Source organism: Hydra vulgaris, chromosome 12 (genome assembly GCF_038396675.1).
Source record: "Hydra vulgaris chromosome 12, alternate assembly HydraT2T_AEP".
Taxonomy (NCBI): domain Eukaryota; kingdom Metazoa; phylum Cnidaria; class Hydrozoa; order Anthoathecata; family Hydridae; genus Hydra; species Hydra vulgaris.
This window is the reverse complement of record NC_088931.1, coordinates 26,396,353-26,412,159: the sequence shown is the minus strand read 5'-3', so window position 1 is coordinate 26,412,159 and position 15,807 is coordinate 26,396,353. Positions and strand designations below refer to the sequence as shown.

The 15,807-nt window shown below is 27.5% G+C and overlaps 1 protein-coding gene across 3 annotated transcripts; it reads right to left on the bottom strand.

Moving 5' to 3' along the window:
• Nucleotides 1-583: 583 nt before the first annotated feature.
• LOC100209368 (ribose-phosphate pyrophosphokinase 1) lies at nt 584-11,018 on the bottom strand. Of its 3 annotated transcripts, none has more exons than XM_065812719.1 (7): nt 10,755-11,018; nt 7,410-7,611; nt 7,178-7,276; nt 6,933-7,112; nt 5,722-5,840; nt 1,059-1,218; nt 584-971 (listed from the first exon to the last, which is right to left on the bottom strand). In XM_065812719.1, exons 1-7 carry the CDS (start codon nt 10,874-10,876, stop codon nt 879-881), a joined length of 975 nt encoding a protein of 324 aa, XP_065668791.1. In that variant the 5' UTR covers nt 10,877-11,018; the 3' UTR covers nt 584-878. The 3 variants fall into 3 exon arrangements, with proteins under 3 accessions (XP_065668791.1, XP_065668790.1, XP_065668792.1); XM_065812718.1 differs by having other exon boundaries at nt 7,398-7,611; nt 10,755-11,017; XM_065812720.1 differs by having other exon boundaries at nt 7,428-7,611; nt 10,755-11,014.
• Nucleotides 11,019-15,807: the final 4,789 nt, after the last annotated feature.

Sequence of the window (15,807 nt, the reverse complement as noted above, 5' to 3'; positions counted from 1 at the left end):
ATGTCGTCCAAACCAAAAATTAAAAATTTCTGTTGAAATTTCTGAAAAAAAATTTCTGTTGAATGTCGTCCAAAACAAAAAATAAAACAGTGCTCCAACTTCAATTAAAGCAAACGAGCAAATGATCTCCTTACTCTTACTTTTTGAATAAGTTTAGCGTAATTTATGGACGACACTAACGTCTTCATCAAAATATCTAACGTTGAAAGAACATACAGTCGCGAGCGGTGAATTGTTCACAGCAGTAATTTTGGTTACTTTTTATCTTTCCGTCTCGTAATTCAATGGTTACATATTCTGCATTTTTTATTTCACAACTAATCCATAACTAAGAGGAGAAAATACTACAATATATTTCAAATAATAATAAATTATTAAAACTTATTTAAATTCAGGTACAAAAAAATAAAAACAGAAATTTACTGCTGAGTACATTTCACTGTTCGCGACTGTAATTCGAAGTTAAAAGAGTTAAAACAATGTTGTTTCAACGCCAAAGCTATTTAACATCTGACAATATACTCCGTACGCAATATAACAAACACGACACAACCACAGGTTAAAAATATATATGACACATCAATAGTGTAGGATAACTTTATTATTTACAAGCAATTATCTAAATTCATAATTATGAACTTTTAAACAGTTAAAAAGTATAAATCTTTAATATAGAAAATATACTGCAGAAAAATCTTTATTACTTGAGAAAATTTTATAGCAATAAGAATCTTAATCGTTGTCGCGAGTTTCTTTAATAAAATTTTATAAAAAAAAAAAAAAAAAATTTTTTTTTTTGATTTTTCTATTAAAACCACGTTATTAAAAACAGAAAAACAAACAAAACGACGAAGAAAAAAAACGTACGAGAATACAGTTTACAAAGGTACATGACTAAACAAATATGAAACTGATTCGCCGTTATGAGTTCTTCTTATAGCTTCTGCTAGAATTGGGGAGATATCAATGATCTAAAAGAAAAAAGAAAAAAAAAAAGAGGTAAAAAGATGATTATTTTATAATTAAAAAACAAATTTCTCTTTGCAATTTAATCTTACTTTTATTTTTGGACACTGTATTATTTTATCAGCTTGTGGAATAGTATTTGTCACTACCACAGCTTCCATACCCGATTCCATTAGCCGAGATATAGCTGGACCAGAGAAAATACCATGCGTAAACACACAATGAACTTGTTTTGCACCTGCATCAAGTAACCTATATAAAAGTATAAACCATTTTTTTTAAAAAAGAGGGGCGTTTCTGTCAAAGAAAAGAGAACACAAGCTAAATTTTGTTATTATAAGTGATCATATGAAATATCTAAATGCTACAAAATTCAGGACTTGAAGTACTGTTGTGCTCTGAACATAAGGTTTTCACTCAAAACTTGTTTATTAGATTTGTTATTATTTTGATTGATTTTTTAAATTAAACTTTTTCACATCAAATGCATAGCAGCAAAATTTGAAATCACATCATTTCAAAACAATTTACGTACAAATACCAAAAGAGAAAAAGCCTGGTACCGAACGAAATGCCAAAAATAAAAAAGAACTGGCATTGAGTAAATACAAAAAGATCTGGAATTAAAAAATGCTGCAAATGCAGAGTCAAACTAATAGCAAAGAAAAAACTATCAAGGAAAAAACGCTTTTAAAACCCAAAAACATTAATGACTTGCTGTAATAAAATATGCTGAGACTTCTTATTGCTACGTTTTTTAAAACGAATCAGTAGAAAACTAATAATCACATTTGACGTGAGAAACACTATTAAACTAAATATTTTGAATAATTACATCTGTGGGCTGTTTGCTTTTGGTTAAATATTCAGGGTTTTGGTTTAAATTTAGGTTGTTTTTTTATTTCTCACCATAGTATAAAACTTATGCGAGCATATTAAATTTTATTAAATTATATTGAAACAAATTTTGACCGCAAGCCACACTAGAATTAAATTAATTATTCATGTTCTGTAAAAAATTTTCCCCACCCACTCTTTTATTAAGAAACACCCCCCCCCCTCGTTTATTAGACATGGACTAAGATTCTCCCTCCCCTCTTGTATTACACACTTTGCAAAAGTTAATTACCTATTATTATTATTATTATTATTATTATTATTATTATTATTATTATTATTATCATCATTCATTACTTATAGAAAAGCTATAATTTTTGTGTTTTACTTCATTATGGTAAGTACATGATAAATATTTTGAATGTTTTTCTGCTCAGTATAGCTTTTGGGTTCATTATTATGTACCTACAAAGATTTTTATCAATTATATTTTATATTTTTAGGCGCTATTATACAATACGTGCAACAACAATTTTTTTGGGCACAACCAAACAAAAAATGTCTAAGATTTAAGGTCATTTATTAGAAAATATTTGAATCTCACTTATCAACTACACCCTCGACGTACCACATGCAACACAAACACAACCTTCATTTAGAGTCTGTCTTAAGATGCTGATCAGTCACACAAAATAGTTCTCAAAAGTTAGTTTCAGCCATTTTTCTAAAACAAAATTTTTGTCTAGGGTTAATTCTTGCGAAGTTAGTAACAACTGTAGATAAAATACCATTTTCAACTTTAGCAAATGGTGAAGAAATTAAGAAGGGATGAAAAGTTCAAAGTTTAAAAATGCTATTAACAAGACAAGAAATTTAAAACTTTACACTTGAGTATGCTTTTATGATTTGAGAAAAATTAAGTGACTTAAAAAAATGAATGAGAGTAGAGAGAGATTTTCATTATCATTAGACGAGAAGAGTTTAAAAAAAAAAAATAAAAAATAGACATTACATGTGTAAAAAAAAAAAAAAAAGGAAATGCGAATAGCCTTATGATAAGAGTAATGGTCATTTTTAATGGTTTAAGAAGATGACATAATTTTACCAATCAGAAATTATCAAGAGAAGCAAAACTAAAATTGAAGTTTGAAATTTTCTACTTGGATGAGACAATATGTTTCATGTTTTATTAATCTTGTTAATTCTTTTAAATACAAATAAATACAAAAATTTAAAATAAAACAGCCTGAGCAAAAAAGACTTGTAATTATTAGAAAAATTTTCTTATATTACACACGACACTGTATAAAACGTTATATAAGTGGATTTTTTACATTTGCATATAACATGTGTTTATATATATATGCCCAACTTTATTTCTATGCAATAAAGCTGCGCTTACTTAGAGAACCCACTTGAAAAGTGTTGATTAATTGCAATTGGTATAAGAGTTTATAAAATGGTTTGTTTTTTGATTACATGCATAAACTTAATAGATCAGTGGTTTCATGTCACTGGTCTAAGGGCACTGTCATTGGTGTTGTTTTGCGAGGGTTCAAATCCGCCCCTTAACACAATACATTTTCAATTTTTTTAATCTGGCCATATATATTTATAGAAAAAAAGACTTATTATATAGATCATCCAGGTCATAATTTTAAAATCTGGAAAATTGTTTAGGTAAAATAGTTTTCCCTTATTTTCCTTTCACCCGAGTTGTTTTTAACTTTTATTTCAGACTTTTCTTTATTTTTCTACAAGTGATGAATGAAAAAGCTTAAAAAATACATATTACAAAAAATTACACCTAAAACTTAGGTCTACATAAATTATTTTGGATATCTGGAAAAACTAAAAGTTAAAAAAAATATCTGGAATTCTGGAAATATCCAAAAAAGAATCCCTGTAACTATTAAAGTAAACATTAAAAGTTCTTCGGGCTCTTTTTTTTTTTTTTTTTTGCTTCCAAGCGACAATTACCTGAGCACATTATTAACATAAGTATATCAATCATGAAACATACACAACAAATTTCTCTAGGTATTTTGATGTTTTTAGAATTTTTAGCTTTTTTAAAAATACTTTCCTTTGTTATAGTGTGTAATATCTTTACATATATTATGTATAAAATATTTATAAAACTTCAAAAGTATTTTATTTTCTATTTTAAAAAAACCACAAAATTAAAAAAAAAAAAAAGCTGACGGTGGTAGGATTCAAACCACTGCTTTTTCATTCAGAAGTTCTGTGAGCTAAACACTCGGTCACGCTGGCATGTTGATTAATAAAAACTTTAAAACTATATAATAAATAAAAGACTTTATAAAACGGAAATAAATGCTTAAGATCAAAATAAAGGAGATATTGTCGCAATGCAATTTTCAAGTGAAAATAAAACTTGATATGTCTTAAAATCAAATAATTTGAAGTTTGTGTAAGCTAGATATTTGCTTACATTTTTGTTTACATTTTCTTATAACAAAAAGTCCTGCGACTCTTTCTCACCACTATCTTGGTTGCAATGGCTGCCAAGAGTTCAGTGTAAAACACGCTTGAAGGGGCACTACTATTACTAAAACTACTAAAACTATAAAGTCTGCAATAATATATAGAGATGATTAAGAAGTTATTAGGTTTCAATAATCAGGATTAGTAAAGTTAAAAATAACATGGTGTGAATTAAAAATAAAGATGATTTAAATGGCAAAAAAGCTGAATTTGAGCATTGACCATGAAAGCTAAACTTACATGATTTACAGATAAAAACTTTCTAAACAAAAACAATCCATAATCTATTTCTGAATTTTCTAGAAAGGTTAAGATATCAACAAAGTCAATATAACAAAGTATTTAACTTAATATTTATAAAATTTTATGCGTTATTACTTGGTGAGATTGAGAGAATGTTTACGAGATCAAAAAACATTTTATTAAGAAAAACTGGACAAAAATCATTACAACAGATGAAAAGCTATTCAAGTTAACCGATTATGATCAAAAGGATATTTACATAAAGAAATATCAAAAAGCACCCTACTATAAAAAGAAAAACTTTCGAAAGGCTGTTATGGGATGAAGTGGAATTTGTGAAAAAAAATTATTATCTTTATTATTTGTCAAAGCAAGAGTTCAATAGTAACTATTTAAAATCATTTATTAAAAATTATATCAAAAGGAAATTTAAAATATGATTTTTATTTCCATCAATACTCTGTACCTAGTCACCTTACAAAAACAAACATTAAATTTTAAACTGACTAGATACCAAACTCACCAGATAATGAACCTATGAACTATTTTATAAGAGGTTATATGTTAAATCAATTAAAAAAAGGAAATGCAAAAGATATTACTAGACTTCAGCATATAAAAGATATATAGAGGAATATCCCTTTTCAGGCTCTCAAACCCTTTTAAGAGAACGGTGTCTTGAAGCGTTTATTAATTTTTAGCTTGATTGAAGACTCGCCGAGGGAAAACTTTCTTTTTCACACTCTTTTTTAACTAAATATAATGTTGCATAATTTATAGACAATCCTTTTTAGTTATTTCATGAAAATTTTTTTCTTAATTTTAAACTTTATTTTTCAACTCTTTGCATATCTGCACTACATGGAAAAACTACTAAACTCTACGATGAAAGAAAGGAAATGGGTAACTCAAATAGTATAAGTTGTAAATAAAATGTCAGTAATGATAATCTAATCGTAAATAGAACCCAAGACAACTTCTTGTTAAAAGTCCCTCATAGCAGATATCCAATAATAATAATTAAAAAAAAACGTTTTAATGTTTGCAATCAAATAATTAACCAATTCATTTAATGTGTTTTAAAGTAAAAAAAAGTCCAGAAACTTTGAAAAAAATAAATTGAACTGCTATATATTACTATTTCCTTTTAAGAAAAATTTTTCTTACTTTTCCACAGCAAGTTTCATTGTGCCACATGTATCTGCCATATCATCAACAAGGACAGCAATCTTGTTTGAAACATCACCAACAAGAACCATGCTGGAAACTTTATTTGCAACTTTCCTCTTTAAAAGTAAAGTTAGGATTTTTATTTTAATTTTAACAACAAAAATAAAAGATTTTCATTATTTCAATGAATTATTTTTATTAATAATAAATTATAATCATTATATTAATAATAATTTATTTATTATTATATTGATAATAATTAATAATCATTATATTAATAATAAACTATCATCATTACATTATGATTTTTTTTACATGGCAAAACTAAATACACTCCTATAGTGCATAAGGTGAAGTATTTGCTTGAAAGAGATCCCGGGTTCGATCCTACCATGTAGCTGATAGTATCACACTAAACTTGTTTCTCCTAGCAGAAGCCTTGTTTGTTTTTCACAGTTTTAGAGATAAAAGATATTTACAACTGTTTAAAAAAAACCTATAGGATATCATATCAAATACATTTAATCATTTCAAAAAAATCAAATACATTAATTCATCATCACTGCAGAATTTCATCACACAGAAAAATGTCACTTCAATTTAAAATATCAATTCTACAGTAAAGTGCTGCTTTATCTAAAAATACGATGTCCTTATTTCTTGCAATTATGACTTATATGATGTAAGCTATAGGTTATGAAAGTAGCAGGCTGCTTTTAACCATTGATTGATGTATCATAGCAATGAGAATGGATGTGGTAGTCTTTTACTGTGTGCTATTTATCTTGAGGAAGAGAATGATGACCTTTAAGCAACTGAAAATGACAAATACCAGTTATTAAATTCTAATAATGATATAACATAGAGTTCATACTCTCTAGTATTATATGCTAACAATTAATACAGAGTTATTACTCTATTTGTTTTAATAATGAAATAGAGTTAATTCTACTTAGTAATATATTAAAATAACAATTTGCTACAATGTTAATACTCTGAGGTATTTAACACAATAAATATACAAATGCTAAGCTAATACTCTATAGTATTAACTTTATAATGAAGATATTTTTATCAATATAAAATATTATTTGCAAAGTATAATTGTATAAAAGTTTAAAAGTGTCATTCAGACAGTGCACATTGTACAAATAATTACAAAATAAATAAAAAATCATTAAACAACATTCAAAAAATATTTTAAAAACCTCTTTGTGAATAAGAGCAAACTCCACATTTAATTGATCAGCAATGGAAGTGACACGTTTGGCACCTCCAGCATCTGGTGAAACTACCACACATTGTTGCCAGTTATTGATATGTTCACGAATGTATTTTAAAACAGCAGGCTCAGCAAAAAGATTGTCAACAGGAATATCAAAGAAACCCTACAAAAAAATCATAATAGTTAATTGGATTAAAATGTTCATTTTGAACAGTATATTATTCTCACCTGTATTTGAGATGCGTGCAAATCCATAGTTATGATGTGATCTGCACCAGATACTGAAAGCATATTAGCAACCAACTTGGCAGATATTGGAGCTCTACTCTAAATAAAAAAAATGTTGTAAACAGTAAAATTAAAGCATTTTTAAAAATTGAGTGAATAGAATTTAAATCATGTTCAATTTATTTTTAAAAATGTATTTAAAAAAAAATCTAAACTGAACTATATCACTGACAAGTTCTGAGTTCATTACTTTATCTTTTTTGTCTTGGCGTGCATAAGGAAAACACGGTATTACTGCTGTAACTCTAGCAGCAGAAGCAATCTTGCAAGCATTTATCATTATTAGCAACTCCATTAAGTTATCATTAATCTCTCCACATCCACTTTGAATAATAAAAACATCCTCTCCACGTACGGATTCATTAATTTCTACACTAAAATATTAAAATTGATTAAAAACTTGATTTATTTTATAAAATATATTGATTTGTAATCAAAAATGTTATTCATCCAGTTTCACAAACTGGCATTTAAAAAAATACAAGTTTTGACAAAGTTTAAAAAAAATTCATTTATTCAACAAACGTATGAGAGTTTTATGCTTAATAAAATTATACTTATTTAACTGTTTAAAAATATTCTTAATTATTTTAATAAGATCAGTTGGGTTTGTAAATCTAAATCATTGGCTGGATTCAGTTGGCAAGATCAGTTGTTTGATACTAGAAGGAGAGAGCAACAAGCAATTGTTCTTTCCCTTATGATTTTTATTATTTTAAACTTTTTATTTACAAATCATGTGATCTAAATAAAAATATTTTACTTTGTATTTTTAATTTTAACAGGTTACTCCTTCAACACAACCTTGGCAAAAGTTAATGCTATATATAACAATGCAATTAGAAAAGCCATCACTAAGTAACAAAGATAATATCAAAAAAAGTTCTAAGTAAAAGAACAATTAAAAAAATTTTTAAACTTGAAAAAATTTAAAACTCTCTCCTAGTGATCACCACCACTTTACAGTGATCACCATCAAACCCATTGTAATCGGCCAAATTTAATATCTTTACTAATAACTTATGTTTCTACTGTGTAGCTACAAATTGAAAATTTACATTGCTTTACAGCAAAAACATATCAAATAAAGACAGCATTAAAATTTTGGTGTGAAAACTTTGCCTATAGTTTCATTAAAACTAATTTTGTTAACTTGATTTTATTGATGAACTTTTTTTTTTTAAGTAATTTTAAAATAAAGAGTACAGATAATGTGCTGCATTATCTGTAATCTTATAATGCAATGTTATTTCTTCATGACCACAGGTAGTAACCAACCTAAGCATATATAAAAGGCCTATATTTTCTAACATTTTTCTATATTGTGTCCTTAAATTTTCCTAAATTTTATTAATCATGTCTATTTGACATCAAAAGCGCAATAGAGCAATGAAAAAAAAAAAGATTGGCAAATTATAACACAAACTCACACACACACACACACACACACACACACACACACACACACACACACACACAAACACAAACACACACATATATATATATATCTCAGTGACGTATCCAAAAGTTATCTGGGGATACTGTTTTAAAAAAAGGTTCCTCATACATCCACAGATATTTGTATAGGTCTAGCAGTACATGAATCCCACGGGCGTTCTGAGGACTATTTTTTTAATATAAGAGCATCACAATCAATCCCAATTTATACTATTTTTTTGACAAGGGAGGATGTTAAACACTTTCATCCTATACATTATCTAATTACCTTTAATTTTTGTAATACAAATAACTTATGCTAAAATTATATCCATAATTAACTACTGGAGTTTGCGGTATACCAGTCCAAACCGGTATACCTGTCAAAACCAGCCTAGATATGTCACTGTCAACAGGGTGGCCAGGCAATTTTTGATTTGATTTTCCCTGTTACAATGAAATTTCTGACTTACTGATATAAATTTAACAAATATAGAAATAATGTTTTAATGTCTAGAAACATCTGGATAATTTTTTTATAACATTTCACTTTTGTTATGCTCTTTATTGTTAATATACATGTTTTTTAGTTTCCCAGAAATGAAAAAATGCAAAAAAGTAGCTAGCCCATTAGTCATGTTTTTTGTCATATGCCTTTATAATGTTACTCACCTCCCCAAGGCTGGGAGGGTCACTACAGTGACCTTCCTAGTCTTGGGGAGGGTTGTAACCACTTTATTGCGATTACAACCCTCTCTTAACTTTTTAACTTCAAAACACGAACCTTGACAAACAAGGCTATTGCATGGAGAAACAAGTTGAGATTTAACCATTGGGTAATATATAGAAGTTAAGCAGCCTAAAATAATTCAACTTTTGTGTTCTCACTTGTAGAGACTATAAAATGTCATAAAATATTTATAATTTTAAATAATTATTATTTTAAATATTTTTTGATATGTTAAATATTTATGACTAATAATAACTATTATTGTTAAAAATATACAAATAATCATTATAAATAATAATTATCATTTATTACTTTTTAAATATACATTTTTACACTCTTCTCCATTTTTAAAAAACGAAAAATAAAATTATTTTAGGCTACTTAACTGTAGGATTATCAATCATTGCTTATGCTGAAATATATTTTTTTAATTTCAAATCACCTAGCCAAGGCCATGAAGGCCACTACAGTCGAGGAGGCTAATTTAGTTGTGGTCACAACCCTCTATCAGCTCTCTCAATGAAGAATCAAGGTACGGTACCACCAGGATTGTGGTGTAGAGCAACCTCGGAACTTTTCACTTATGAGGCAAGCACTCTACCACTATTGCATTGATATATTTTGTACTCTTCTTTGCATTTTTTTTAATGCAAAAAACATAAAGCTATTTTAGGTCACTAAACTGTAGATTTACCTAGTTGGCTATAAAGTTCATGTTTAAAGATTAGTAGTCTTTAGCTCGGAAAAGTTATTAGTTTTCAATATACGTTTACGTATCTATATATACATATACATATACATATATATATATATATATATATATATATATATATATATATATATATATATATATATATATATATTTATATAACTATATGTATATATATATACATATTATATTTTACATATATGTGTGTATATATATGCATATATATACACATATAAACATATGTGCATATATATACATATATATGTATATATGTATATATATATATATATATATATATATATATATATATATATATATATATATATATATATATATATATATATATATATATATATATATATATATATATATATATATATATATATATATATATATATATATATATATATATATATATATATATATATATATATATATATATATATATATATATATATATATATATTAAAAATTGTGTTTTAAAACAAACAAAACCCACTAAAGCAAAAATCACTATGAAAAGTGATTAAACATGAAAAATAAAAATATGATAAATTACTATTACAATCGAGTCTTTTAAAAATAAAAAACTAGGTTTTCAGCTCTAATCTCAAAAAAATCATGTGAACGAAAAAAAATACCTTGTTTCCTTATTTGCAAATTTTCTTAGCTTTGCACGAGCAAGCTCTAAATTTAAACGATCAGCGACTAGACGAGCTAACTCAGGATGTGAACTTCCACTAAAGATTTTAATGTTTGGCATTATCGATCTCCAGTAAAGATACAACACACGTGCGTGGATAGAGCACCTCGTTTATGTGACCGCTGTTTCTAAAGTTCTTTAAAGGGCACGTGTTTTAAAAGTGCATATTTAGTGTTGTGCATAAAACAATATTTATCTGTAAAAAATTGCGAAAAATCGGGAAAAAAATAATACTGAAGTTATAATTCTTGCGTCGTAAAAGCAAAACCTTCCTATTTTGACGAAAATAAAATAGCTGACAAATTTAAAATAATTTGTAAAATCATTGGCAGTTGCAATCTAAATAATTTAAATTTCTTAACGTCAATGATTTTTTAATTACCAATATATACACATTCATGTATGCATATATATATATATATATATATATATATATATATATATATATATATATATATATATATATATATATATATATATATATATATATATATATATATATATATATATATATATATATATATATATATATATATATATATATATATATATATATATATATATATATAGATAGATAGATAGATATATATGAATATATATAGGGTACTATGGAAAATCATTTTGACAGTATTAGTTAGGTTTATATATTTAATTATTAAGGTTATAAGTTTGTTCTTGCGCGAGGAAATAGTTTGTTGATGTTTGTTTTTGTGACTTTTCACTGAGCTTTAAGTTTTGACAAGGTTTGACTTAAAAGAAGTAAAAATTAGTTCATTATTACTTTATAATCCAATTTACCGAAATACGTCAAGTTTGTTTTCGGATTGATTTCTGAACTGAATCTTGAACTAGGATTATCGAAGGAATACGATTATCTTGCAAAAGAGTATCTATAAAATTAATAAGTTATTATAGAAACTTCCTACGAAGTTCACATTTTTTGTATTGTAAAAAAAAATATATTGATTGTACGATTTATATATATTCTAAATAATGCGAGCAAATAAAATATATTGATTTGTACGAGTTATATATAAATCAATACAAAATTCTATTATTATTAAAAAATTATTAACTTTTACAGTGTTTTTGTTTTTTATGCATTATATAAGGAAATTGATGATTGATTAGAAAAAAAATCTTACATCGGTTCTCTCTCATATAGGGTCAATATAGGGTCGACGGCCCTAGACAGAACTACATGTTGACTGCTCTACCCATATATATCCATCTAGTTATGTTAGTAACTCATAAAAAAAACTTAATTCCTTTTTTTTATTTTTGCTTTTATATATATATATATATATATATATATATATATATATATATATATATATATATATATATATATATATATATATATATATATATATATATATATATATATATATATATATATATATATATGTATATATCGACCCTATATAAGAGAGAGAACCGACGTAAGATTTTTTTTTATTCAATCATCAATTTCTCGCTACTCTTGGTTAATGCAGATTTTTCACTGTTTTTAGGTTTGTTTTGTCACCAGTTTCTTTTTAATAACTTAGTCTTTTAAAGCAAAGTCCTTTTTATGGTATAATTTGTGTAAGTATTTCTTGCACCTTTTTTTCTGCAGTTTTGTCTCTCTATTCTTTTCTCTTGCTACTTTGTTTCTAGCAAGAGTTAAAACTATTTTTTTATTTATTCAAAAAATATTAAAAAGTCTCAACCAGCAGCTTGTGTCAAAATTAATTAAAAAAATAAGCTGCTATCAAGCACGTGTTGCTGCGTAAAAGTTAAATGACAGAAAATACATGCTGAATAAAACGATTCTTGATTTAAACTCAAATTTAATTTGCCAGTATGGATAATTATAAAATAACAAAGATATTCTATAAGCAATAATGGAAGGAATATAAGAGATGCCTTAAACTTAAACGTTCCAACAAACCACAATCATAGTGTTCCAACAAACCCCCATTTATCAGAGCATACTTGAACAACTTAGTTAAGGTATCCTTTGCACTAAACTCAATAAAAGCACTCTTAAAGAAAGACCATATAAAATACAACTTAGATGTTATATTTAAACTAATTTATTATCTTTTACAATACAAGATTACAGTTAATAATGCAAAAATCACATAAAATTACTTTCATGTGTAAGAATCTCTTAAATTAAAAAAAAAAACTTTTCACAACTTATTTGATTCAAAAACTATCCTTGTTTGTATTAATAAACTGTTCGTTAGTCGGCGTAAAAAGTTCATAGTTGCAACTCACCCCGGTATTTCGAAAAACCCCGGTCTTCCCTAACCCTATAATCTAAACTATAATATAAAACCTATAATTCCGCAAGTTGAAAGAATATACAAAAAAACTTTATTTTGATTTTAAATTGTGTACATAAATAATAAAGTACATATTATCTTAAATGAAATTAAAGACAAAATTAAAAAAAAATTAAAAGAAAAAATATTTTATTTCTTTTGTGACTAGCGATGTTATTAAAATGTATAAATGTTTAAAATTAAAGGTACTCAAGAAAAAGAATTAGAAAAAAATACATATTACAAACCACTTCCAAACAAAAAATGAAGGATGTTTAATACTCAAAGGCTTAATGTCATTGTAAATTACAGTAGATTCTCGTTGACTCAAATTTGTTCAAGTTTTTGTCCACAGGTGCTTCAAAAAAATTTTGGAATGATTACCTCTAGGTAACAAACTCTTTCGCTATTTCAGTCATGCGCTCAAAGCAATTAGAAACAAAACCTCTGAGTCCACAATGTTCAATATTATGAAAATCCATCCAGATTTTGTGTTCTGTGTATAAGGAATGACTAGCGTGATTTGGCGAGAGTAACTTAGATATGACAATTTTTCCAAGTGTGTGTATTGAAGTTGACGGAGACATGAATGCTTTTGTCCAACTGATATGTCTAGCAGTTTCTAAATTCCAATTCTTTGCTCGGTGTCGCAAAATACCTTATCAATAGCATGACCGATGCCCAGTTTTAAATGCGTGCAACATTTAAAATTTTTTTTGTCAACAACACCTAGGTTTTTTAATAATATGCTACAATTTCCGGATTTGACATCCAAAAATCTATAGCATCTTTAACTTCATTTGCAGTAGAGTCCGCCAAATCGCAAGACACTTTAGCTTGAATTCGTAAGCTAGCGCATCCCCTTATCCTGAATGAGAAGGATTCTCAATACAGCTTTTGGCCAATGTTCTCCGCTCTCTTTCTGGACTACTGATTATAATGTGGTCCGCCTTGATATTGCACAACTTGTGGCTGTAAGCTTTGGTTGTATTGTCTGAGCCAACGGTAACAGCATCACTAGCGTCTTTATTGAGAAGATAATTTTCCGCCATCTGAGAATTGAGGTAAGATGCGTCTTCCAAATATCTATTTATCTATAGTCCTTGCAGTAGAGTAGAGTTAGGTCTTTTAACTTGTCGGCGACTGTGCTCTTTTCCTATTCATCCGATTTTTTTTATTTTTTTTATTTAGGTGCCCCAAGAAGTACTTACGGTCTTATTACAGAGCACCACGGATGAGTATTTAATTGAAAGATCACACATCCTTCCTAACGAATGTCGCAAAACTTGCACAGAGAAGGGGTTTGAACCACGGATCCTTTGTTTCTGAGGCAAGTGCGCTACCACTGTGCCACGGCTGCTCAAAGAAGAGTCTGACTCAGAATCACTCAGTTCTTCATCTAGCCAATTTGAATTGATTTTACATTTCTGACCAAAGATGATCTTAGCAATTTTTATGATGATACAACTACGTCACCGATCTGATTTTGTGGTCAGATAAACAATGGCTTATGCATTGTATTATACGATGCATAAGCCATCGTATAAAACAATTATATGTTAGTACAAACATTAACGACTAGTTCTTACCGGAATCTTTGGAAGCATGATCTTGGACTAGGACGGTTGTTTCTCAAACTTGAAGACGATGTTTCTGGCATGATTGGAAACGCGGCAACAAAGTCTTGATTTTGGTCTTTTGAGAACATCTGTGTTTAGGGCATCCAGATACTGCAGACTTAGGCATACTTTTTCTGATTACTGGTTTCCTCCATTGCCTTCCATTTATTCTCATTTGAATGATGCCTTTCCTCGTTTCTCTTCACTTCCGTGAAACTATCGATGTACAAATTGCCAAGCAATACCCGTAGCAATTATCATAATGGAATGGCTCGTCTTCATATGTCATTTTAATGCCGTACGACTCTTCCAATTTCCGTTGGTATGTCACATCATTTGTTCTGATGTTGTAGGCTTTGCTTGTCATACGCATGTTAAAGAACTTATCTGGAAATTCTCATACGTATCAGAAACGTCAGAATTAAAGAGAGGCCGGCATACATTGTCTTGTGCATATATTTATCTGCTTTACAGCGATATTCTGGAATTTAAAAAAAAATGTAGACCAAATAATATGCACATCTTTGACAAAGAGGCAATTGTGCCGTTAAAAAATCTTCTAATTTATACTTTATAAAAAATCACAAGAGGCGCAAATAATATCTAAAATTACTAATAAAGAAAAGAACTTAATGGAATTGATTTTTTTTGTAAGTTAGGAATTTGATGGAACCAGTGGTTTTTCCGAATCAATCAAAAATTCTAAAAGTTATCTGAAAGTTTTTCTGACAGTTCGCTTTTTTTGTTATAATTGTACCCTTAAAACTTCCAACTAATGACTGGGATGTGTTTTTGTAAAATTCAACATCTAATTTTATTAAATTCTGCAAACCAATAACCTTACAGTATGCAAAAAAAAAAAAAAAGAAACGAGAATTTATTCTTAAAGCAAAAATTTTTGTTGAACGGCAAATAAAGGAATTTCCTGGTATTACAAAATAGTTATCTAAATGGAAAATTTTTAATATGAAAAGCTTTTTACAATTAACAGTAATTGGTAGAAAAGTCTTAGCAAAAATCACTGAAACACCGTCTCATCAATATTGGTCGCTTTGTAAAA

Coding starts and splice junctions, on each gene's coding strand:
- LOC100209368 (XM_065812718.1), bottom strand. CDS start 10,876: ATGCCAAACATTAAAATCTTTAGTGGAAGTTCACATCCTGAGTTAGCT. Junction 7,113..7,177: donor TGCACGCATCTCAAATACAG/GTGAGAATAATA, acceptor ATTTTTTTGTAG/GGTTTCTTTGATATTCCTGT. Junction 1,219..5,721: donor ATGAAACTTGCTGTGGAAAA/GTAAGAAAAATT, acceptor ACTTTTATATAG/GTTACTTGATGCAGGTGCAA.